This window comes from Eleginops maclovinus, chromosome 13, assembly GCF_036324505.1.
Source record: "Eleginops maclovinus isolate JMC-PN-2008 ecotype Puerto Natales chromosome 13, JC_Emac_rtc_rv5, whole genome shotgun sequence".
Taxonomy (NCBI): domain Eukaryota; kingdom Metazoa; phylum Chordata; class Actinopteri; order Perciformes; family Eleginopidae; genus Eleginops; species Eleginops maclovinus.
The window spans coordinates 2,380,114-2,405,708 of record NC_086361.1 but is presented as its reverse complement, the minus strand read 5'-3'; the positions used below and the strand labels follow the sequence as shown (position 1 = coordinate 2,405,708).

General features: G+C 40.3%; 1 protein-coding gene across 16 annotated transcripts in view; it reads right to left on the bottom strand.

Moving 5' to 3' along the window:
* Window positions 1–25,595, bottom strand: part of epb41a (erythrocyte membrane protein band 4.1a) — a 76,602-nt gene that overhangs the window by 18,681 nt on the left and 32,326 nt on the right. For 10 of the 16 annotated variants that reach the window (XM_063898767.1, XM_063898766.1, XM_063898763.1 and 7 more), the window contains 6 exons: window positions 24,559–24,621; window positions 20,571–20,741; window positions 5,187–5,315; window positions 3,756–3,872; window positions 2,124–2,204; window positions 1,705–1,824 (listed from right to left, as the gene is read on the bottom strand). In XM_063898767.1, the coding sequence (XP_063754837.1) occupies window positions 1,726–1,824; window positions 2,124–2,204; window positions 3,756–3,872; window positions 5,187–5,315; window positions 20,571–20,741; window positions 24,559–24,621 (660 nt within the window). In that variant the 3' untranslated portion in view covers window positions 1,705–1,725. Of the gene's footprint in view, window positions 1–1,704; window positions 1,825–2,123; window positions 2,205–3,755; window positions 3,873–5,186; window positions 5,316–8,822; window positions 14,171–20,570; window positions 20,742–24,558; window positions 24,622–25,595 lie in introns of those variants that run through there. The other 6 variants (XM_063898768.1, XM_063898775.1, XM_063898771.1 and 3 more) reach the window with 4 other exon arrangements.

Sequence of the window (25,595 nt, the reverse complement as noted above, 5' to 3'; positions counted from 1 at the left end):
GGCACGATATGATTCAATATGATCTGATTATACCATACCACAAAGTTGATGATAGTGATGGATGAAATCTGAAATATAATCGGGTACTTTTGTGACTCAAATATTGGCAGAGGATTTCTAGTGCAAACAAATAAAAGCCATGAAAAAAACATGTAGAGTTAGATATCCTGTGCTATAATTGTTGATATAGTACTATAATGTGGCCCTATTCTGCTTTATGGAGTGTTCCCTTCTCTGGAGTGTGCTCTATAGGTTTGAGTGCATGTAAATGGTTTACAAAAGGTTAAAATCCCTGTGTTCCCTCCAGAGGGAGTTTCTATCTGCCTGCATTGTGTTTCTACATTTGGGTCTAATCTCCTGCCAAAAGTGTGCAACAAAAGTCAAAGCCTGAAGTTTCCATGTAAGGGGAAACATTCCTGCCTGTAGAACAGTGTACTGATCATGTGGAATGTAGAGGACTTCAGCTCAGATAGTGGTTAACTCTGGGGGGAGGGGGTCTCTGGGTGATGAAAACATCTTCAAGTTGTCTGAATGTGCCAGTAAAACAGAAAGCTGTCTCCCAGTGTAAATCCCCTGATACATCCCATACAGGAAGGAGTACAGTGTAGAAACAATGTCGCAATTTACAAAGCTCCTCTCAGAAAGTAAGATCAGCTGCCTCTGCTGTTTTTCCGCTGTGTGCTCGACAGCTTTCCTACTTCTACTTTGGCAGATTTGCTCATCACCATGCCTTCCTGGCCTGGCAGACAGCACTGAGGGCTCTTGAACACGGCCCCAGGATGGAATGGGGGTGTTGTGTTTACATGCCAGCCTGTCAACAGACTAAACATCACCGGCTCCAGCCTGGACCCTTTAAAATCACATAAACAAGGTCACATTGAAGCCACATGGGCACCATGAATGAACAAACGTCATGCAGCCAGGGCACCTCGTTTCATCATGAATTTAATCAGGATGGCGATCAATGTCATGCAGAGGTTGTCCGAGCATACCGGTATTTCATTAGAAAATGTAGTAAAAAAAATCTTATTTTGCACTGTATTAATTCAACTGTCATCTCTTCTGTGGGGCAAATACTCAAGTCTTCATCATCCGAAAAACTACCCAATTACATTTAATATCACTGAACATTTGCCAAGCGTGTTTGTGGTGTTAGGTAACCTTTTCATTATGGGCCCAATTGGAACATTTATCTCACTACCCCAATACATTTCGTACTTCAGGACTGGTTTAAGCAAGCCATTTCTTGTGCCTTCTTTAATCAGATCCAGCCATCTACACATGGCATAACCTGTTAAACTAATTTAATCTGCTCTGGCACTTTAAATTAGTAGCAGCCAACTTAAATACCACATAGTTTAAAAATCAAGACTTTCGTAAAACCCAGATCAAAACGACGCACTTCCACAAACTCCATTTCTACTCCTGCTTTTAAAGACAAATGGAAAACTGGACCAGATAACTTTAGGATTAGCAGTAGAGGGACACATGCTGCTTAAGTTTTGACATTTGCTCTTCTTATTGTATTGTATAATACTAGTTTGTTCTCATTCTGGTCTTCTTTCATTCAGTAAGGGAATGTTATCTCCAGATTATCAGCATTAACAGTAAGAGATGTATTGATGTTTCAGGACTTCAGACCACAGAATGGATGCTAAAGGGTGGGTGTAGGTGGGTCAAGGTGCATTTTTGTTTTAAACTCACCTTCCAAAGGATCAGTTCATCTTACTCCGGGCTGATCTCTGTCTCCTGGTGAACTACCACTTTGGTAACAGACATGTCTGGGTGCTGCTCTTTAGCCTCCTTAATGGCCTGAGCCAAAGCCTGAGCAGTGATGAAGGACAGGACACAAAGTAGAAGAGAAAAACACCATTAGTGATTCACATTATGACAATCCGATTATCTTGTACACAGTTTTGTTTTACGAGGTAAGTAAAGCCTTCATATAATGCCAGCTTCACATTTCAGCCGTTGCAAGCAGATATACTGTATGTGGTAATACAGACAACACATTATAAAATGAGCTGCTTCTGCAAGAGCTTTGAGGAAAACAGCATTATTACAACATAATTCATTGTAATCAGTGAGCCGAACCCAATACTCATCTTCCATCATTTCCTCACCTTGTCGTGATCAATTTCAGTGTCTCCAGTGATGACTATTCTCTTCTCAATGCGAGTCTCAGAGATCCCTCCTTTCACCGTCTACAACAGACACATGAGACAGGCGCAAAGATAAGGCAGGACAAACATACAACAACTCAATTCCATTAATATCATCCCTCTAAGATCTGGAAACACCATCTGCATTGGTAAGAAGGTCACACACGCATTGATACGCCAGTAAGCGTGGGTCTCTCTTTGATGGAGGGTTAGAAATAAAGTGGATCCAGGGAGGATGATGCAAATAAACTCAGATTAATGCAAGCCATGAACAAATTCAATGTTTAAGCATGTATTATTTATGAGTTTGAGAGTGTCCATGGATACGTTTAAAGGTTAGTCAGAATCAGAAATACTCTGATTATGCTGGGGCCAATTGGTTTTCGTGACAGTTGTTCAATTTTATAAATAAAATGCAAGATAATTACAATTAAATATGTTATAAAACATTAGTTGATTAAACAAATGTTGCTCACTCTTTTCCAATAAAAACAGCTAAATTAAACTCCAAAAGATGCTACAAGTCGCCAAATCATGTCATATGGCTATTTGCCTATTGGTGGACTAAAGCACAAGTTAATGAGTTGTGTTCGTTGCAGCAAAGGAGAGCCTGCCAAAGTAAAAGTTAGAGAGTGCGTTCTGTTGGCAGAAAAGTGGACTGACAAACCCTAACCCGGTTCTGAATAAGTTATCTGAATCATTTGGTGCTTGTAGTCATCCAATAGATATCCTGTTATGTAAACAATAATAGCACTTTGAAAAGCTAGAGGGGGACAAGTTGCCTTGGATATTCCTTGATGTTGAATTTATTTTAGAAATGAATCTCATTTTTTATATTTACAGTGTTTATAAAATGCATATTGAGACATTCCTATGTTGATGTAGCATCGACTGGTGGTAAAGGGGATCCCAGCATACCTCTTGTGTTGATCAAATATTCCACACAGGACACTATGGGCATCAATAATGACTTGAGCCTACGTGTGTTGACATTTTGGCATCATTGGTACTATTAAAATGATCTGAATGAGCAGTTCCTCTTTGCATTGCATCTACGGATAAACAGACACACTCTGTCACTGGATCACTTCCATCTAAATGTTGTGACTGTCAGGTGATTTCTGATGTTCTCCACGATAATTTTGGAGAAGCTGTGTGGACATACTACTTTGTGTGTCATATTTGAGTGAGTAATGACTCAGAGGATGGAGTGAGATTGGATGCTTGGGGTGTAAATGAACCTGAATGACCTCAGTGAGCTTCTACTGCTGTCGCACCAGTACACTGTGTTCATAGCTCCTGTATGTGTGTAATTTTAAAATAACGATATTAAAGTCATGTAAACCAGTAGTCTGATACATTGCTTAAAGCTTTAAGTGTAGTTAAATAAAAGGTGGGGATGATTAATGGTTTTAGTGTTAATGTAAGAGCAGTTTAAACAAATCGATCACATTTGACTGGAAAAACCTCAGTAAGAGTGGACAGGAGGGTAAGAGAGTGTGTTGTGAAGAGTCACTCCCACTGGCACAAGTGAAGAAGACAGGATGAGTAGGGATGCATGAGAGCAGGGTGTAGATGGCTGTATGAGCAGACCTTGGTGATCTGGGTGGTGGTGGTGGTGCTGACGGTCTCTGAGGTGATGGTCTGGGCACTCAGCAGCACTCCTGAGTCCCTCTCTGCCGGGCAGTCCACAGGCTGTGGGAGAGACACCTTTGAAGTGTTACACAAGACCTCCAATGCGTTAGTTTGAACATACTCAAATATCTCGAGTCATTTGTAGGATTTTCCGTAGCATTTGTCAGAACCAGAGCTGGTTATTGAAATGATAACTATTCAGAGACATTAATTCTGTTTTCTATCAATATTTACTCACACATTTGATATTTCAATTATTGTTTCTAATTATAGGCTCTTTAATTCATTTAGGTTATGTACAATAGCTGTTGTTAATAATACTTAAACATTTAAGATATTTTGTCTCATGTCATATATTTAAAACATTATTTTTAAAGAAGGTAGTAAAATGATGATTTTTGTTGGACTGTGCGTTAATATCAGTATCAACAAATAAGCAGAAAAGGATGGCAGACACTCAGGGCTCAATAGAAAATGAGAATGGCTGCATTAATTTTTGCACTTGACTGAAGGATCAGCCATTCATACTTACACACTGGCAGCAAGCTACCATGCAAGGGTTCTGTGTCCTACCCAAAGGCACTGTGACATGTGGACAGGAGGGGCAGGGAGACAACCAGCAAACCCTGAGGTCAGTGGCTGACCAGCAATAGAGTGGTGCAGGAATGAGTCCTAAAGCCCATAATGACTTAGCACTGGACCACTCCCGGTTGTCTCGTCTCAAAACATTTTTGGAACGTGTTTGTAGTTAGGTGACTGAAATAAAGTCTGTGGTAAAATACACAAGTTTTGATGTAAAATATGTCAGTAACTACTGCTCTGGTGAATATGCGAAGCTTCTATGTGTCATAAAGAGGGCGATTGCAACAAGAGTCTAAATGCGACTAATAAACGCCATCACGCAGAACATTAGCCGCCTTTAGCTATGCGTTGGTGATGCCTTGTGATGATTTAGTCCATTATAGTCTAGCACTAGCATTTTTACTCCAGAAATCATAAGGTGGTGTTACTATGTGGAGATTGTCCAGCTGAACAAAACATGTAAGTATCATAAACGTTTGTTTGCCTCAGAGTTTATTTTCTGCAACACTCCCAATGCTTCCTTTCAAGAGAGCCTATGCGACGGGTCGGACTACAAAAAAAAGGCATCACTGCATCACTCTAAACCTCCTGAGCCACAGCTGTGAAGACTAGGGTCTTTGTGAGTATGTCTTTGGACATGATGGATGAGCTTAGAGGAGGTCTTCTACAGATACCATATGTCAACATGAAAACAAGCAAATATGTAAAAAATACTTAATTGCACACAAGAGGAGACTCTAAATTGCATTTTTTAACGACGAGTCCAAATGCTACAATTTTGTTAGCCATTCCCAGAATCCCTCTCACCTGTGCTGACTCATATGTGATGGTCTTGGTCTCAGTGTGAACTAAGGGCATGTCCATGTAGGTCACAGTTCCTCTCACAGAGTTGGTGACGTCTGAGATGGTGATTGTCTGGGTCTTTAGCACAGGAGACTGAAGGGATCAGAGAAACAGTCAGCAACTAGCTCTGTGGGCTCCTGCAACAAAAACTACTACTGTGTATTTGTGTTTATTAAGGAAGGCATAACTAGTACGAGACGGGAAACAAGAGTTTGATTTATTTCACACACAGAACCACAGATAACTACTTCTCTGTCATCATGGAGCCATAACTCTGTATCAGTAGTACATTACCACAATCACAAACAGACAGGGCGTGTTGTGATGGATGAAACGGATCTCATTGATATGGAGAGGTGAACATGTCAGTAACCACCCACTATATTCATTACACAGGTAATAAATCACAGAGTACGGAAGAAGACAAAAGCCACGTGAACATATTTTAATAACTTACCAAAAGTAAAAAAAAGGATTTCAAAGTCATCAAGAAAGTAAAAAAAAAGTTCAATTTTTAAAGAACTTTTGGAAAAAAACATTTGGTTCGATCCAGAAAGACACATGTGGCCAAATCCTCTTCCATACTACAGTGAAGCATTTACATTCATGTTCTTCCTTTACTATATAAGGTGCATCTCTACAGAGTTGCCGTTAGGACAGAGGACTAAACCTGTTCACAAATAATCCTATATGCTGCAGGGTATTCCAGGATCATCAACAACTGACTACACTACAAAGTGAAACATGTGATTATGTGGTGGGGGAACCAAAGCCTCTGAGGGGTCTCGGGGCATGTTCATCTGCTGGAGACGAGTGTACAAAGTTTGCATATTAAAATAAAGTGAATAATCTGGTGCTCTTTAAGGGTTTAATCTATAGAGAACCTTGCTAGAGTTCTTATGTTGCGTTCCAGTAGTACTGGGAAGTCGGAGTATCCGAGTTCCCATTCAGAAATTTCAACTGGAACACCCCCTGAGGTCGGACTTCCTACTTGGAAACTCAAAGATACCTCCCCATACATCATCATTCAAAATTGGAGTTTCTGAATATGACTATTAAGAGAAGACCTTGATAATAGAACATTTTAAGCTCTTCTGTACTATTTGTTTCACATCTGTGGATATGTCGCTATGATGTTTGTATTCACAAAATACTAAATGAAGCGTAGTTATCAACAAGCTAACAATGGCTAACTTCAAGTGACTGCTAGAGCTGTAAACAAGGTGAACAACTTTCCTGCGGGCGGCCATCTTTTTTCAACTTGTACTACTGGAACGCAGTCAACTCGGATGTGACGTCAATCCCAGTTCCGACCTCTGACTTCCAATGGAACAAAGCATTATTCCCTACCACATGTTCCTGTGGTTAGAGCCCTGGTAGTTAGATTCCACTTTGTCCCTCCTTATAGCGCTCAGACTGCACATGGATTTCCTGTGTTCTTCCAAATATCTCCAGCTGTAAGCATCGGTCTGTGCTCAGCGTTTGGCAAAGACTGTTAACCCAGGGTTACTTAATGTGTAAATATCTGTACATTAGTCCTCTGTGTAGCGATGCATTTGCCATGGGTCGGATGTGTTAATGTTGTCGTCCTGGTATACAATTCCATAGTGCTAAGGCAGTGATATAGTGTGAGATTAAGTCTGAGAGGGGAGCTGAGAAGGGTGTAGGACAGGTGATGTGTTAGTAGTGTTATGGCACCAACTAAGTCCTGGAATAGCAGACAGTGGCAGACTTTGTTTTCTTCATACCATTCTGAATGGCAGAGAAATGTGAGTTTGTGCTTTATTGAGAATAATGCACAAATTGAAGGAGCTGACCGGAATGCATTACACTGGTTTGACAATTAAATACATTTACTGCTTCAATGTTTAATTAAACAAGTCTATGCCCCATTTTCTTCTGGGTCTAAGATTCAAGCTTTTCATTTATATGTTAGCACTATTTAGCAGATATACGTGTGTCTGTGCTCACAATACCTGGTTTGTTTGGACTGTATACATGAGTTATAGATTGGAAACAGTAGTCTACAAGCCAATGGGTGAGGTCATGGTGACTGCGTCCACCAATTATATACATTCTATCTAAAAGAACCATGGCACAGCCTCCTGACTGAACGGTTTACCAGTCCAGTTTACTTTGGAGTCACTTCTGGCAGAATAGAAATATCCTTTTCCTTCTCCATCCACCGTCAACAGATTATAGGGAGTAGGGTCACAAAGGAGCCAGTCCCAGAAGAGGGCCCCAAATGTTCATTTACTGGCCACATATCCACCTCTGACTGGGGGATTTACAAGGGGCTCCAAGGCCAGCATGGAGGTATAATCCCTCCACCTGGTCCTGGATATGCCCCTTGGTCTCATCCCAACCTGGAACCTCTCCCTAGCAGGCGGCCAGGTTGCATCCTTACCAGGTGCCCTAACCACCTCAGCTGGCTCTGTTCTCAAGAAGGAGCAGCGGTTCTTTTCAGAGTCTCTCCCAAATAAAACAAACCCTTAAGGGAGATGACAGCCACCCTTCCAGAGAAAACACATTTCGGCCACTTGTATTCGCAATCTCATTCTTTCGGTCATAGAATAGATAGAATCGGAGGATGAAACCCTCTTTATTGTCACATACATGCACACAGCAGAGCACACACAGTGAAATTGGTCCTCTGCATTTAACCCATCCTAGTACTAGGAGCAGTGGGCAGCTATCGTGCAGCGCCCGGGGAGCAATGGGATTGGAGGTGTCCGGTGCCTTGCTCAAGGGCACCACAGGAGGGCCTAGGAGGTGAACTGGGACCTTTCTAAGTAGCAGTCCACTTTCCATATTTCAAGTCTGTTCGGGGACTTGAACCGGCGACTCTACGATTCCCAGTCCAAGCCCCTACTGACTGAGCCACTGCTGGACCCCCCCCTTCATGACCCCCCCTTCATGACCACGTGAGGGTAGGAAAGAAGATGGACCAGTAGATCGAAAGCGCTGCCGTCTGGCTCGGCTCTGTCTTCATCTACGATGCAGTAAAGCAACTGCAATACGGCTGCTACGTTTCTCTGGTCCATCTTACGCTCCATTGTTCCCTAACTCGAGAACAAGACCCCAATACACTTGAACTCCTCGATTTAGGGTAAGGACTCATCCCTTTTCGGAGTGGACAATCCATTGTCTTCCTGCTGAGAACCAGGGCCATCCGCTCCCCACTTGGTTGTGAATCGATCCAATCAGTGCTGAAGGTCTTAGGACCTTTCTTTTCTCCCCAGAGAAATCAGATTCTAGCAGTTCTTATCAGACTTAATCATACATCAAGGGCGGCCAGATGGAGCCATTCTCCAACAACCGGGCCGCTGAACCAGGAAAATTAATTGAGGTGAGGAAGCAGTGATTTCTGAGAATTCTTAGAGTTGATGGCAAGGCCAAATACATAACAATAATTAAGCTTCACAGTTTTAAGTTTTCTTTTTGTCTATAAGCTACAAGCTGCTCTATTTGACTGCATGATGGGATCAGATGTGAACACTGCTACCTGTAACGTGAAGAGATTGTATCAGACATATTCCACATGGGTTATAGTGCTGATTTACACATGTAGTGGTGCATACCATGGGCTTTCAGACCATAATCAAAGGCACCCACGACATAAAGAACATAATAATCAAGAAAACCAAAATTGCATTATACATATTCAAATGAAAACCTCGGATTTAATGCATTTATTATGTATGGTACCTATAACATCCTTACTGTAGTTTAGAATGAGTACTGGAAAAGTCCTATTATACCAAGAAAGAAGAGATAAGTCCATTGGCCGAATCAGAGAAAGTCCATCAGTAGACAGTGAAGAGCAACATAAATGTGTCTTTAGTATCACAGTGAGAAGTACAGGCTTTCATATTTAGAATTACCCAAAAATCCATTGGCCTAACGATGTGCCATACTCACCAAAGAGTCTATTTACTGAACATGCACAATATTTATGATATTTAGTTAAATAGCAGTGTTGTAAAGCTTGTATGATGTCAATCCCAACAACAGTTTGAAAGATGAAGTCCTACTACTCAAAATGAGCAAATGGTCTTTGCATCATCTTTACTTTTAACTGGTTTCACAATACCAATAAAGTAAAGCCAACTAATTGATATACAGCGTAATGTAACATCCTAACAAACCAAAACATTTCCCAGGTAACTAAAAACATGTTAGGTTCTGAGCGTTGACATTGTGGAAGTATACAGCAGTAAGATGATAGAGGTAAAATCAAAGATGACATGGTCCAATAAGATGACACTCTCCATACTGGACCATACCGAGTGCATCAACAGTACTTCCAGCATTTACACCATGACCACATCAAAACACAGACCAGATTTGAAGCTAAATATGCAACTTCTCAAAGTGAATAACAATAGAAACATAGCTAATATTAGCAGTGTGAGAATCACAGTACCCCAAAGCATCTGTCACCTGACAATAGAAATGCTACTAGCCAAATTAGCCAATGGCTGGATCCACAGTTAAGGGGAGTGAAAATACTTAGGTGAGGGGCCTCAATGCAAGGACAGGGTTTTGTTTTTACTTTTACAAGAAAGAACTTCTTTTTTTTTTGCGATAGAACAATCTTTATGAATGTGTTATTATGAATGTGTCTCTCGGTCGTTTATGTCATGTTTAACGCACATTTGACTTTACTTGTGATTATGTTTTCCCTTGAAAATATCTTTATGTCAAGTCCACATTCCATATTTTACTGTAGTTTAATTGAATGAAATCATAGACATAGCTCACAGCATAATAACGCTACTCGTGATGCACTGGTCCAACCCTAACCCTAACCAGAACCTGCAGGCTGGGCAGGTTTGTCATAAATTGAAAAAGCAAAAGTAAGTTACAAATAAATTAGAGAAAAGTAATGAGTCCAGACTCTGTTTCCTCTTGCCCCTAAATTCATGATTAAAAGGTTTTATTATCATATGCACAACAGCAAGAGCATATTTGTTGGCAAGTCCCAGGCTCTGCCAACAGAGCAACAAACAATATACCTTAGACATGAGTCTCTCTCTGTCCCTGGTTTGGCTTGAGATTAATGCATATTTATGTAGGTCAGCTGGTGCAGATTGGCTCTAATAACACCACGTACACTAACTGCCTTTTTAAAGTCTCATCCAAATTGTTCCATTGTGTTTGAGCTGAGGAAATGATTGAGAAAATATTCATGAAACAATTAAAATGGTCTCATGCATGCCAATTTCAAAACCAGCCACATATAACTGTGTGAGGTAATGCTATCACAGGAAGCTGAATGGTTTATTTTAGCTTTATAGTTTCATAGTTAGTTACTTTTAGTCTTCGAGAGATGTTTATGACGTATGGACAGGTTGTCATTACAAACATATTGACAGGCCATGTCATCTTGATTTAGTTCAAGTGGTCATAACAGAAACCTGAAACAATTTCAACTTACTTTAATCTTAAAGTGACCAAATGAAACCTCAAGACAATCGTCATGAACATTCATAAAGGGTCCTTCATGTTATTGACAAGTCTCTAGTGGTTTCAGTGCTATGCACACCCTTCAATAGAAACACCTTGTTAACGTTTTAAGAGTCAAGGTCCTTTAAATCCAAACTTAGATTACAATTCTGACAAATCTTCCTTTCAGGAGTTTCTTAGTAGTTACATCTACACGGTGTCAACAAAAAGAAACACTAAGGTCTGTATCAAATTGAGGTTTAGTATTCAGTCATAGTGGTTCAACTGTATGAGTACACCGACCCGATTCCATTACAGTCTGAAGTAAATTGGTAAAAGTTAAAAAGATATAGGAAACCCATGAAATATTACGTGGAGCATATTGACTGTGTCTTCCCGCCTGTTTAATTGTCTGTTCAGGCCTTATTAGTTCAACTTGTTACCCATCAGCCCTGCAACCACAGGAGGTCATCGTGTACACCTACACTTTATCCCCTCATTAGTTTCAGCTTGTGTTTCAGTCTGGTATTCTGCTAGTCTTGTTTGGATTCTTCTGTCACGGCTCAGTAAAGCAGCGTGGACCCAAACGCGGGACACAGGAGCATTTAACAGAAACCACCTTTATTGAAGGCTTGAGCCAGACAAGGCAGGGACAAACTGAACAAAACCACCTGTTGACAAGAATCTGAGGAGACTACCAAAAGCATAAAGTCGGTCCTTTTACTTCTAACTGACGGACAAAGACTAATTTAAAACGATTGATTGAAGTAGCGATGTCGATCGGTTTAATGCAGGGGTGTCCAAACTTTTTCCCCTGAGGGCCACATACAGAAAAACATAGAAAGGTCTGGGCCCCTCACTAGAGGTGAGGTATATTGCCTCATAAGTTGAGTTATAAGTTAGCAAATTAATCAAATGTAGGTACATTTTTCTTTATACTTGAATATGCTTTAAGAAACATCTCAGCTCTCCGTAGGGTTTCAGTTGTTTAGTTGGCAGCTCATTTCTTAAAACAGGAGCCTCAGATTGCTGATAATAAGGGGGAATATGAAGGGTCATGATTTGTTTGGAACCTTTTTCAACTTGAATTGACTCAATTTATTTGAAAATCGGTCTTATAAACACATGAATACCCTGTAATACATTATTTGTACATATTTAAGAAGTACAATATAGGAAAAGCACAAGTTGCAGGTGTGGACACATTCCATTATACTTTTAGCATTTGCTGAGGGCCAATTAAAAGTGGGCCGCGGGCCACATTTGGCCCCCGGGCCGTAGTTTGGACACCCCTGGTTTAATGATTTCATTAGATTGATCACAACAACTGAGGAAAGGCATGTTTTTGCTAGCCAGTTTAATTAGGTTGCACAGGAGTTGAAGATGGTGGACAAGGTGCCAAATCCCCCAAAATGCAGGCATCCTTAAAACTATGCTAGAATGTTATAATACAGAAAAACATCTAATGCTCTGTGGGCTCCAGTCGTTGCATTACATTTAGCTTGGGCCAATTTCCCCAATGTCTTTGCCTTTTCACTGCCATGCAATTCATGGTCAAATCAATGCTGCAATTATGGGAATAGCTGTAATTCCATTCAAATGAACTGAACAGTCACAATATGACTCCATGAATGTGGACTCCAGTATGAGACTTTTGACAGCATTACAAAAAGCCAGGTCTGTGCCAAAGTGAAAAGTTGCATATTGTAGCTAGACAAATACCTTCAAATGTCATGCAACTAAAACAACTTCTGTTCACCAAACCTACTGAATAATGTCAGAATTACATTTAAAAGATTGAGTTAGCTCAGTTCAAACAACAGTAAGCAAATGTCACTCATGTCTACTGTATTATTCCTCTGGAAGACCACAAAATGAACGACTCTGCTTTTACTTTATGCCATTCTGTCATTATTGTAGTATCCTCCCAGCACCACATTACAGTTGTGACTTCACCATTGGCCCAAGAATGTCAAAATCAATATTTGTTCCTCTACATATTTCTGGAAAAGTATAAAATTGCTGTGATGCATTCCTGAGTAATTCCTTTTCTCCACTGATGGATTCCTAAATTACACTTGGCCTGATTGTCTGCAGATACTTGGTCCAACATTAACACAGGGCTAAGCGTGTCAGTCACTCTGCTAAACTGCACACAGACTCTTAACACATTCTGAGAGAAATGGTCAACTGAAGCACTACATTTTTTCACTTTTGTCACATAACTGAATATTGTCCAGAGGCTGCATAACAGAAACGTCAAGATTATTGGTATCAACTTTTTCCTTTTCAAGCAGAATGCAAACGTGAAGGTCATGTACCAGAACACAGGAAGACATAATGAATTTCAATGTTTCTCTTAATGTTGGCCAATGTAAACTTTGCATAGAAAGCACTTTGTTCTCTTAAAAGAAATAAAACCATACCTTCTTAATTCATTTCACTCAGGGATTTTGCTCATATAGTCTTACTTGCTCTGGTAGGATCATTAGCATATGATGCATAATGTTAGCTAATATTAGCAAACACAGGTGGAAACTGCATCAACTCAAGTCATTTCACTTTTTGTATATAGTTAGGTTTTAAGCATTTACCATAATGTTGAAAGTGAATGTGTGGCCTGAATGGCACCTGTCCAATTATATTGCTCATTTAGCTTAGCAACCTTTCCTCTGGTTAGCTAACATCAATCAAACCCGTGTGGCTTTTCTGAGTCTGTTTATCTATAGTTTCTGTTTTAGTTGTTTTGGCCGCTGACTTTTTGCTTGGGTAGGTATATGTATGTATTCTTGGTGTCACCACGTCAGCTATAGCTCGTTAGCTAACATCTGCCTGACAGTTGTTATTTCAGGTGATTGGATTTCACAGATTCATCTGCCACCATTATAATTTTAAAATAGGCATAGCAACGTTATGGTAGCTGGGGCGGGGTTAAGCAAGGCTCAGCTGTCACTTAAGGAAACAGTGGGCGCTGTTCAGCAAAGGTTACAAAGGCTTGCTTAAAGACTAATATTTTTTAGAGTCTGGCCCCTTTTAAGATGAACTGAGGTCCATGAAGGGTAAGAAAGGTAAGATAGAAAGAATGACGTTAAGATAGAGTGTCTCTTGTTGGTCAAAATGAATTGTTCTGGCATCTCCTCATGTATTGTTCTTTTAAATGAAGGCCACCCACAGCATGGTCAGGGCCATCACCAGCAGTCCGGACAGAAAAAAAGACATCCGGGAATGCTTGAGCCTGGCGGAGTTAAGCTCACATGCATTAACCAAGCTCCTCCTCTCTTCCGGCACATTGATCGCCACCTTTAGAATGTGACCATGGGCTTGTTCTTCCTCCTCTTCCTCCTCTTCCTCCTCCTCCTCCTCATCATCAACCCAATCCCAATCAACTTCCTCCTCATCGTCTCCAGCAGGCAGTCCTTTCTGAACAGCTGTGGTCCCACTGGCGTCGGGGACAAACTATAGGCTCTTACCTTGTGTCCAAACAGAGTTTGCCGTCCTTGCTGTGCTCAGCAGCGGCAGACCAAGAGAGACAGATAACAATGAACACACACACGTGGGATATGGTCAACTGACAGGAGAACGAAGGAAGAGGGTGGAAGGATGAGGGAATGCAGGAAGTGTCGGGGGGGGGGGGGGGGGTATAAAGCATGGAGTGGTCTTCAGTTTTTAAATTAGGTTGTTATTTGAATTATCTGACCAGTGACCTATCATGAATAATCATTCCTCCAATAAAGTGGTTACTCCATCGTTTAGTCATTAGAATTACCCAGGTCTGCTCCAACTCGTGTTATGAGGGCAAGACACTGGTTGTCCTAGCAATCTGGTTATTACTTCTGTGTCGTTAGAATTTTAACTTAGTCCATTTTAATAGCAATAACTTTACAACAGGCTGCTTCAGGTTTATCCAGAAGCATTGATCAATAATCTGTAGATGCTGAGAACGCCTTCGATCGGCTGCAGTGGGACTACTTGTGGACGGTTCTTGAGCAGTTTGGCTTTAGCGCTGAATTGATCAAAATAACACTTGGTGCTTTACTGTAATCTTTGTGCTGATTGTTAAAGGGCGTAACACCTCCATTCAATTTCCCATTGAACATCCTGCCATCGGGGTTGCCCTTTTCCACGACTGTCAGTTGTATTTTTGCTGGAGCCCCTAGCTCAGAGGACACACAGTACCCTATCATCTCCCATCAAATTTAACAATACTACGCAACATATTGTATTTCACACAAACAGAATTACTACCTCCCTGTGGTTCTCTGAGAAAAGAGAACTCTGTTTTGAAGCCTGACGATGAAACTACCATCAGTGGGCGGATCATAAACCACAACGAGACTTTAAAAAGAGAGAGACAAACTCCCCTACGTGAGAGGACGATCTGAACTCATCTTCTTAAAGACCGCTGTAGAAGCTTCATTCTTTTAGAACTGTAAAAGCCTCTTACAGAGGAGTGACAGAAAACATTTTGACTGACAAATATTACAAACTAGCATTGGATGCACGAAGCCCAGAAAAAATCCCCAGTTCCTGGAACTGGGGATTTCTTCCCTGCAGTGCCACAAATCTAAAGGGGGGCTTTCGGTTCTAAATGTTCTAACACACTATCACTACTGGGATCACTATCCCTTTCAAAACGTTCCAATGGAATAGTAATGGCTCACTACACATCACATACAACACTACTAGTTTAAATGTGGGATCCGATACGCAATGATGACGTCTAGCTTGATCAGAACTCTTTCAGTTAGTGAGCCTTACTGCATCATGAATTGATCTATTGATTTTCCTAACTTGATGTCTGTAAAATGTTATTTTCTTTTTGGATGATGCTCCATATGAACAATGCCATCCCTCCCCAGATTTTACAGCTTGTATTTCCTGATTTGTTATAAGACAAAGTCAAGATATCCGTAAAGATATCCACTCATCCTCACTCTTGTTGAGTGACTTATTATGCATTTCTGCAAAAAACTGTAACTAAATGCCTTTTTTTATCTTACATTTCTTTATGCACTACAGAGACAACTAGTTCTACAATAAACTTACAGAATAATGTTAATTTTTTTCTTGACTTCGATATGGATTATCTTCTGGTGAGGATGCTTATTTTTTCGCATCAATACCAGGCACTGTCATAAAGCATGATACTACGTTTAACCATCAAACTCTGTGTTTAACACCTTTTAGCCGGCTTCTCAATTGCAGTGGAGTCAACCTGTGTGAATGTGTTGTACACATCTGAAATGGTTTTGGCTGTGTTAGTCAGCTGGCATGTACAGTCATAACTAACACAGAGAAGTACTTTTTTTTAAGACCTGAGGGCGGCAGATAACGTTCATATTTAAGTGCCAGCTGAAAACTAAACTTAAATTCAGCTTTGAATTGATGTTTTTTTATTCTTTTTTATTTCATTCTAGTTTTTGTAATAAATGATATTTGTTATTCTTGTTTTATTCAGTCCTGTGTTTATTGATCTCTCTTGGTTTTAAGTGTTTTTAATCAATCACAAAGTCAGATGTTACCCTAACCCTATTATTGTTATTTACAGTATGTGTTTTTTGTTGTGACGCACGTTGTGTTACCTTTTGTGTACAAATAATTCTATATAAGTAAAGTTTGATTGATTGATTGATCTGTTTGACGTCCATTTCTTCCAAAAAGTGCTTACAAGCAGCGTTAGAATAGAGATGTTACACAGGTAGCAAAAAGCGGAATGGGACTTAGTAAAGGGTGAAATACTACTGCTAATTGTAATAATTATATGACTTTAAATATTTGTAGGAGGACTATTGCATGATTGATTATTGGACACATGGCTAAAACACCTGATGTCTAAAAGTTTAAATGAGACTACCCCTCTGACAATGCAGCAGCAGAATGGAAAGGAAGGAAGAACGGGAGAGAGGAGTGTACTGAGGAATAATACATGTGCTACATAGTGGGAATAGGGAAGGCATTTTCTGGCAGCTAGGTTGCTAGCTAGTGCATAAAGTATTGGCAGTGCAAAGTCGTCTACATGCCAAAAGAAAGGAAGAAACACCAGAAAACACTATATTTTATCTGCACTGCTTTTTAAAATGCCACCAATCCGTCAGTTTACTGGGCACCTCAGATGACGGGAGCTCTGGACACAATGGGGATGGTAGGGATGTAGTATTGCACACAAGGCTACATCTGTGGAAAGAATCCACCAGCTCAGGGAGAAAGTGGGAATTTGAAACAAGGTGATGCAACAGAAACTATGTCTACTTTTCTATCTGATGTGTCATCAGAATTCTTAGCATTCAGCAATAATATGAAATTACTAAAATTGTGCCTCAGGCTTTCAGCAAGAAAAGTGCTGTTATGGCTAGATTTTGGAATAATAAAAAGGTATATTTTCGGGGCATGACCTCGAGTCTAGGATAGAAACTGTGTCTTTAAGTCGTGGGTAGAGGTGAGCCGAGAGCCAGAGCGCAACACTGGCAGGTCGGAGGACGGAGATCCTCTCTGACTTTCGGTGTCATTGTTGGGAGGCGCAGGAAAGGATGGAGGAGGATGAGTGGAGGAGGATGGAGTTGGTGGGGGGGATTTGACTGGGGAAGCAGAGCCAGTCTTCAAAGGGGAATGGGAGAACATGAGGACAGAGGAACAAGAGATAGACACAGAAAAACACATAAAGACATCCGGGGGGGAGAGATACAGAGAGGATTGGAGGGTGAGAAAGATGAGGAGGAAGGGAGGAGGGGGGGGGGTCAGTGCTCTGGCTTCTAGTCATTGGTCTGTAGTTTGTTATCTTGTGTTCTTTTTCTCTTTGGTCCTTCACTGATCATATCAGGCATGCAAACACATTATCAGGATTAACCAGCCATGGGATTGATCAGCTGATCAAACACGATGACAAAGCTCGCAGCAGCCATTCTCAGAGCCATGACACCAAGACAATAGAGTTAATGGGCAGGTGGGGGGGGGGGGGTATCCTATGAGAGAGCTAGTATGCTTCAAACAAATAAATTCAACAGTGCTGAAAAATGTATTCTCCCTACGACCTTCGGATGTGTTCGTTTTTGTGCATGCAACAATTTGTATGGCTTTTCAAAAAAAACAATGCTTCAAAAAACTGTCGGGCAGGAAAGAAGAGAGAAAGTAGGATTTTCATAGGATGCCTCTCCTGGGACATGTCTCCATGCTTTAATGTTCAAAAAGCTCTTTATTTTTCTCATAGTACCTGTGCTGCAGCACCTCTTTTCACCCTGAAACCAGAGTCTGCTCTGATTAGATAATGGGCCAGCTCAGTTGGGACACTTACAAATGTCCCGCTCTTAGCATGTGACGTACAAAGTTCTGGAGTGCTAGCCAATAGAAGGGCAAATGTTACATAGTGATGTCACTGTTTTCAGGAAGTAAACAAATGAGTCGAATTGAGGCGTTTCAGGCCGGATGGGTAGTTTGAGGGAGAGCAATTCCCTCTGCAGGAACCACAGGGATTTTAGCCTTTGCAGACCTTTTCCATACACTAAAACCTATATAACACAGGAGAGGGAGAACCTCAGGGAAGCAGAATAGGGCCTCTTTAATTCTTCACAACCATAAAGCTGCCTTCACATGATAAGCGATTTGCTCTTTGCTCAATGCGAGGTAGGGCGCAGAGCTGTGAGACAGCTGCTTTCGTCTTCATGGTTACTTCACCTGCTAGGCAGTGCCGTTTTATAGAGCTTTTATCTGATTGGTTGAATGGCGATAGGTCAGAATAATTCAAACATTGAGAGTAGGTCTCAGTGACAATTTAGTCTGGGGCACTGCTCTCGCCACAGGGAAACAATGGCTGGGTGTAGGTTTCCCCTCGGTAATGTGAAGGTGACATTTGAAGAGAAATATGGGCCCTTGCATCCATTTGTAGTTTCATCACGTTGTGTCCCTCTCTACGGCGGATAGCTTACATTGGACCATGAACGGATTCATTCGCTACATGTTCTCAAACACTTTATCCAAACTTGTTGGTTTGAAGCATACTGATCCCTTGCGGTCGCACTAAGCACAGTCTGGTGAAGCTGTGTGTTATCAGTCGTACACGGCCATAGCCTCCAGGTGCCATTCAACATACTGCTCATAAAGAAGCGCTGCACAGTGAGGATCGACTGCAGCGTATGTCGCAAAGCACCACATGAAATACCTTTACCTCAAACATGCTCACTACTCTGTGATTGTCCTGTGGACACACACACACACACACACACACACACACACACACACACACACACACACACACACACACACACACACACACACACACACACACACACACACACACACACACACACACACACACACACACACACACACACACACACACACACACACACACACACACACACACACACACACACACACACACACACACACACACACACACACTTACCAGCTGTGTGAAGTGTGTTCAGTGTGTGACAGCAGCTACAGTCATGCTGAAGCAGTGCAATGATATGAAGAAAGCCAACAGCACCACTAAGTGGAGGATCAGTGTACAGCTGCATTGTGGACGTCACTCTTCACAACAACTATATATTTATTCTAATAATGCTTAATACTACACAAATGTACTTGTCTTAGCCATTATAATTTAACATGAAAGTCTGTACATATTATCATTAGAAATCCATGGGAGTATGCATTATGGCTCCGTATGACTGCTAAGACCTGATAACCACTTGTATTTTATTCTAGTCCTAAATAATGATGGTAAAATGTAAATATAAACACAACAAAAACAGAAACGCTCTGAATGTTTAATTAAACCTGGAGGTCTCTATCTCATGGAGGGACTATACTTCAAAATCTAATTTGAATACCTTTCATATTTAATTTGGTGTCATGTTTACATTATGCCTGCTTTTATACAAATGTGTGAACATACGCACAAACACACACACACCTCTCTGGGAAGCGTCGTACTCTCGAGATAAAATATATCCTATATCGCTCCCTAACTATGAGTCCTTACTAGAATCTAAGGATAAGTTAGGAGCTCTGTAGCTCCCATCTGAAGATGCTGTGGTCAGCATGGCTTAACTTTGTAAAGAGAAGAAGGGGAGGGAATCTATGAGCACAGATTGCTAAATCAAATGAACAAATACAAAATCTGAGGGTACGGATCGACTCAGTCTAGGAGTTTGTGTGCAAACATTAAACGGTGCTGACTACTAAACTGAGCCCACAGTTTAGGTGAATCCCAGCACATAGATAACCTTGGATTTCCAGAATATGCTTAGAGCATTCAGAATAAAATCAGGGAATTGTAAAATATTTTTAAAAGAATGTGATGACAGCTATTTTGCTGGCAAGCATACCATCTTTAAACCCAAGACTTAGTTCAGGTTGAACACTATGAACACTAGTGCAGTGAGAGAATTTTGTGAAGTGTCATCTCAAATCGCACATGGCTGCTGTGCCCTCACTGGAAGTGACAATCACCGCTGAGCTAGCTAGCTAGCCATTAACCTTTCTGGTACCAAATCATTACAGACTGCTATATTAACCCTCTAAAATGACTGGTGGTTTCTTTTTAATTCAAATGTAGTGTATGTAAACTAATTAAATAGTCAAAAAACCCACATGAATAACTTTTATTTGTAGTGGCCAACGTTCCACACTCAACTCTTGGACCGTGACCGTTATGTATTTTGCCATATTTGCATTGGGACACTCACATGTAAGTGCAGAAGTAGGCGATTTGAGAAACAGCATAAGGCTTGAAGCAGGGCAAGCTAGCATAGCTGAACTCATTAAAACATACTCTTAACAACATGGAAGCATTATACTTTCCGGCTCCATGTGTAAGAGCTGACAGTGTATGTTATGGTGACTAGTGAGGAGAAACAACAGCATGTCTGCAGTGTTTCCTCCCCGGTCAGCAGGACTCACCGCTGGCTGCTGCTGGCCGTTGATGCTCACTGTGCGGAAAGGCGAGTTGGTGGACAGCCGTTTGTCCCACTCACTGGGCCGAGGCTCCGGCACCGACTCCATGAAGCTCCTCTTCAGCTCACTGATGCTCGTGTGGTGACGCATGATCCCAGTCTGGGTCTTATCCAGGTCCTTCAACAAAAAGGAACAAGTCAGAACAGATGGAAGGGAAACAATGGCAGTCATAGGATGCTAGAACGAGTTTGAATAAATGGTGAAAAAGAGGAAAAGGAAGTGGAAGACCATTTGGAAAGAAAGGAGGTGACAATATACACAAAGATAATGAATCACTCAGATTGAAAACCTAAATCATAACAACTGTCTGCCATTATCTAAATCTATTGGAAATTAGTTTTGAATGCATGTTTTTTTTTCAAGAACTACTTTACCAAAGCCTGCCTTTCCTCAAGGACATGCTGAGGTCATGGAAGAAAATGATTGCTTGAGGCAAACCCAACACCAGACTGCCTCGTCTGTCTCCTGTGATTTGTGATCCATGTTTGAGCCAAGTATCGGTCACAGTCAGACATGAGTTTGCAAGCGTTTCTGAATCTCCATTGTCTGGCTCATGAAACAGAAACAAAGCAGCAGAGGATGCCTCCTGATTACTGTTCCACTGGCTCACACATTACTGCTTTCATCATGGCAGCAAGAGGAGATGTTAAAGGTAACGGAACACAGAAAGTGTCATGTTTCTTAAAAAGCTGCATATGGTGAGCAGGTGTGAGCCAGGAGGTGAGTGTTGAACTCATCCCGCCTCAGCAGGGTGCAGGACAAAGGCAGCATAAAGGAGAATGAGAGGCAGTCTGTACACTCATTAATGCAAGCTCCCAAACATGTCAAAAAAAGGGGAAGAGATTATAATTTTTTAAGTGCATGATTGTTACATTTTATTTATTTTTATTTAAAAATATATTGTTTAGGCCACAGCTTCTTTTAAGGACAATTCGGGTTTGTGTACATAGAAATGGCGTACATATAATATGAGTTATTTCTGTTTATGTGGGCAGAGGTATCATATTCTTGAACTAAACAGGCTTTACATAAATAAATATAAACTCTATTTATCTTCTTCACAATAATAGTGAAAGTAAAGAAAACCGTAAAAATGTAATATACTTTGCTTGAACATGTCAAACTACAGAACTGAGGGAAAGTGACTTTTCTTTTATTGCTAGCAACATATTTTAGTAATAACTTAACCAAGATGGGTTTGTTTGTTTGTTTATATATATCTATATTGGAAATATATATAAATAACCTTATTAAATTGATTTGTATGGTTAAAGCTAAATCGGTGCTCATTATTTCGTATTAATTGTGGCTGAATCATACAGACATTCCACAAAAAGGTAAGCTTTCTGTTTGCTCAGCTCATTATTTGTATTATTTGACAATCAACAAAAAACTGTGATTATCTTTTGAACAGAAGATACACAATGAGGACATTTTACTGCATCTTCCCTACCTCGATTTAAATAAAGGCTGTCAACAATTTTGGATGAGTTATAATGTGTTGGATGGCTCTGAATACAGCCTTCTTTAATCACATAATGTTGACCTTGACAGGATCTTGAAGAAACGTAGGATATTTGTAGTAATCAGTGTGCAGACTTACTCTTTTTTCACTCATGGAATACTAATCATTCATCCTTTTAATTTACACTTACAGGTCAAATGCTCAGCATGCAATCTTTAAGTGAGAAGCAGGGCTCAGGCAAAGCTGTGAGCTAAGCTAATCTAACATGTGCTCTGTGTGAGTACTTCACACACACCGAAAACAGGTCTGCTCTGCAGCGTAGAATGGTTGCCAAGTTTTTTTTACATCTGTTTAATGTGATAGTGGCCACCAAGTAGTGGGTAACTTATTGCATGTTATAATGATATTTGATAGTCAGCAGGCAGAATTGAAGAAGCAAACACATACAGTACAGACACATGAGGAGGGGGGTGACATGTCATATCAGTAGCAGACGGAGGAATAGTTTAGTTGTTGAAACCAAAACTATTGGCTTAAAAAGGTAGAATGTGGTTAAAGTCAATAGATAATCCTTAAAGAGGACTTAGTAAAAGGATCTGACATTATCCACAGAACGTGAGGAGGTTACAGTGTAGTCGGTGTGTCAAAGACTTCTCTGTATGGTAATGCAGTCGAATAAACAAACTATTATAGTAACACTTTATGGGTAACTTGAGTGCTATAGCACAAACAAATATAGCTAATATAAATTCTAATTCACACAGGCTGCGCCCTCTACTGGACTCTATGGGTAATACTCAATCACACGCATGTGTTCACCCACTGAAATCGCATAAAGGAAGACAAGCCTACCCAAATCTGTGCGGAACACACAGTACATAAGGCAGCTACACCACTGACTGTTATCCTTTTTTTCCCTCAGAGATGGAGTTCAGCAGAGGGCTATGCTTACAGAACTACGGTTACATTAGGTAACCTGAGCTGCAGACGCAACATTTTAACATAATAAGATAGCAGAGTTATGTTGAGCCGCTTCAATTTTGGAGCCTTTTACACTACCAGAAGCTCTTTAAATTCAATGGCAATATACCATATTTATGAATGCAGCTTCAAAACATTTAAACAAAATAAGTTTCCAATGATATTAACATGTCAACCCCCTCCTCTGAAATGATATAAAGCCAGCACATAATGACACAGTGATCACAGTGCTGAGAGCCACAGCAGTTCACAGACAGACAGGAAAAACACTGCGAGTGATGATCATGAAGTAGACGAACAAAAGTAGGAGAGTTCAGTCACCATGAGGACCAATGAGAAACTACAGCATTGCCCAGAGTGTGTACTGACACATACACGACTGGGAAAGAACAAAAAGTAACTTATTTTGGAATATTCCTTGTCAAATGTTGGGCAGACATATTCACATTTTAAAGAAGGGACATCTCAAATGTGTGTATATCCTACAAACACACCTTTTATTAAGTCCTGGTTGAAGTTATTTTGGCCAATGTAAGATTTATTGTTTTGTTAAGGTATCACTTACATTCATGTGAACAATTCAGTCCACACTTTTATTTTAACTTAAGGACTCATACATTGTAGAGATGTGAGGAGGACAAGGGAAAAGACTGCAACTCCTCTCACAAGTGTTATGGCTCGCCATCAGTTCATCAGTGAGGTGAGGTTTAAAGCGGTCTGGTTTTGTACAGCTCTAGTTAGAAAAGAGCAAACCTAAAGCTAAAGTTGTTGTACTACATATAAGGACTGGATGGATGGATGGATATGTCTAATGTAAAAGAGGCCTAGGCCCGTTTTTATAAAGCTTCCATATTCTGAGAGGAAGAATGTAACAGTTTCAGACTAGATCCTGGCAAATATAACATGTATTCATAAAGCATCTTAAGAGAGATTACTATTTTATAATTGCACTTTGTATATATATATATATATATATTATTATTATCATTATTATTATTATTATTATTATTATTATTATTATGTGTCCATTATATGCCCATCATTACTAAGAGTTAATTAAACACATGTTATCAATCACACCTTTATAACTGATGTATCATATCTGGGACCATACACTTTTGAAGATGTAAGTTTTGGAACAAAATGTGTTTTCTTAATATATTTTTATTTTTACAAGTCATATTTGTATTTGAACTGTGACAGCATTGTATTGTGAGTCCAGCCTGAATGGCCAAGCAGCAGTACCAGTTTAAACTTTGACCTTTCCCAATCATATACTGTATTATAAAATGAGAATATGAAAAAAAACAAAGTGAAGTGAAGCTACTTGCATCAGAGAGAAAAATAGTGCAAGCCAAGCGGTAAGGGTTAAGCTGAAATCAAGACAAGAAATGAAAAAAAAATGTGTCAAAGCAAAAGGACTCACAGCGGCCATGCAAGCAGAGAAACATGACGGCAAAGAGAGATCTGAAGACTGAAGATACCAACCTCCAACATTAAATTGCTATGTCTGATATAAATAGTTTCACCCTCAAGTTTCTTAGCTCTTTTCTGTGGGAAATCAGGAAAAAGGGAGAGCTGGTTGGAAATTAATGCAGAATTCATTCAAACATTTGAATATTTGATTTGCAAAGAGCAGCACTGACCATGGCAATGACATGAATCACAAAAAATTAAAGAACTATGGAGGCAGCAGTTCAAATGTGCCCAGCTCAGTGAGGGAAAGTGAGGAATAAACACACAGCTGGTGTGTGAAGCCAGCCATACACACTCTGTGAGAGAAAGTCACATGCTGCATGCAGAGGCTGCTGCAGTACACTGATCAGGACCAGGAGCAGTGCTGTGCTTGTCACTTCAGGAATTCGCTCCTTTGATCTCACTATTTTCACATATCCATATATGTGCACGATTTACATTATTAGCATATTTAAATCAGCATTGTTTCTCGTTGAGAAGTTCAATTATTTAAACAGTCACTTATTTACACATCCAGGAGTAACAGAGCAACATTAGCATTAGCTTGGAGTTGTGTTACTAGTCCAATAGAGGGTCACAGTTGTGATGTATTTTTGTAGAATGACCCGAGAGTTAGCTCCAAGGGCTCCCTTGACAAAAAGCCAATGGGATTTTTCCATTGGATTTTAGAATATTCCAGAGAATAAGCTCTGTGGCAAACACATGTTTATAATGCTTACATGTTTTGTTCAGCAGGATAATCTTCACAAATAACACCACTTTTAAGTTTTTTTGAAGCGTAAATGCCATCGCTAGAAGAGTAAAGCTAACATTAGGCTACAAAAGAACTACATCACGCTAAGCTAAAGGCGGCTAATGTTGTGCATGATGAAGTTTAATGGTCTCATTTAGTCACTGTTAGAGCAACTGCCGTTTTTATGTCTCCAAGTGGGATTTTTACTGACATATTCTATATCCTTAAACAAACAAGTGAACACTTTTGTTAACCAAAGACCTTACTTCCGATACCCCAAATCCAAAAACAAATTAAAGAAAACATTGACTTTGAA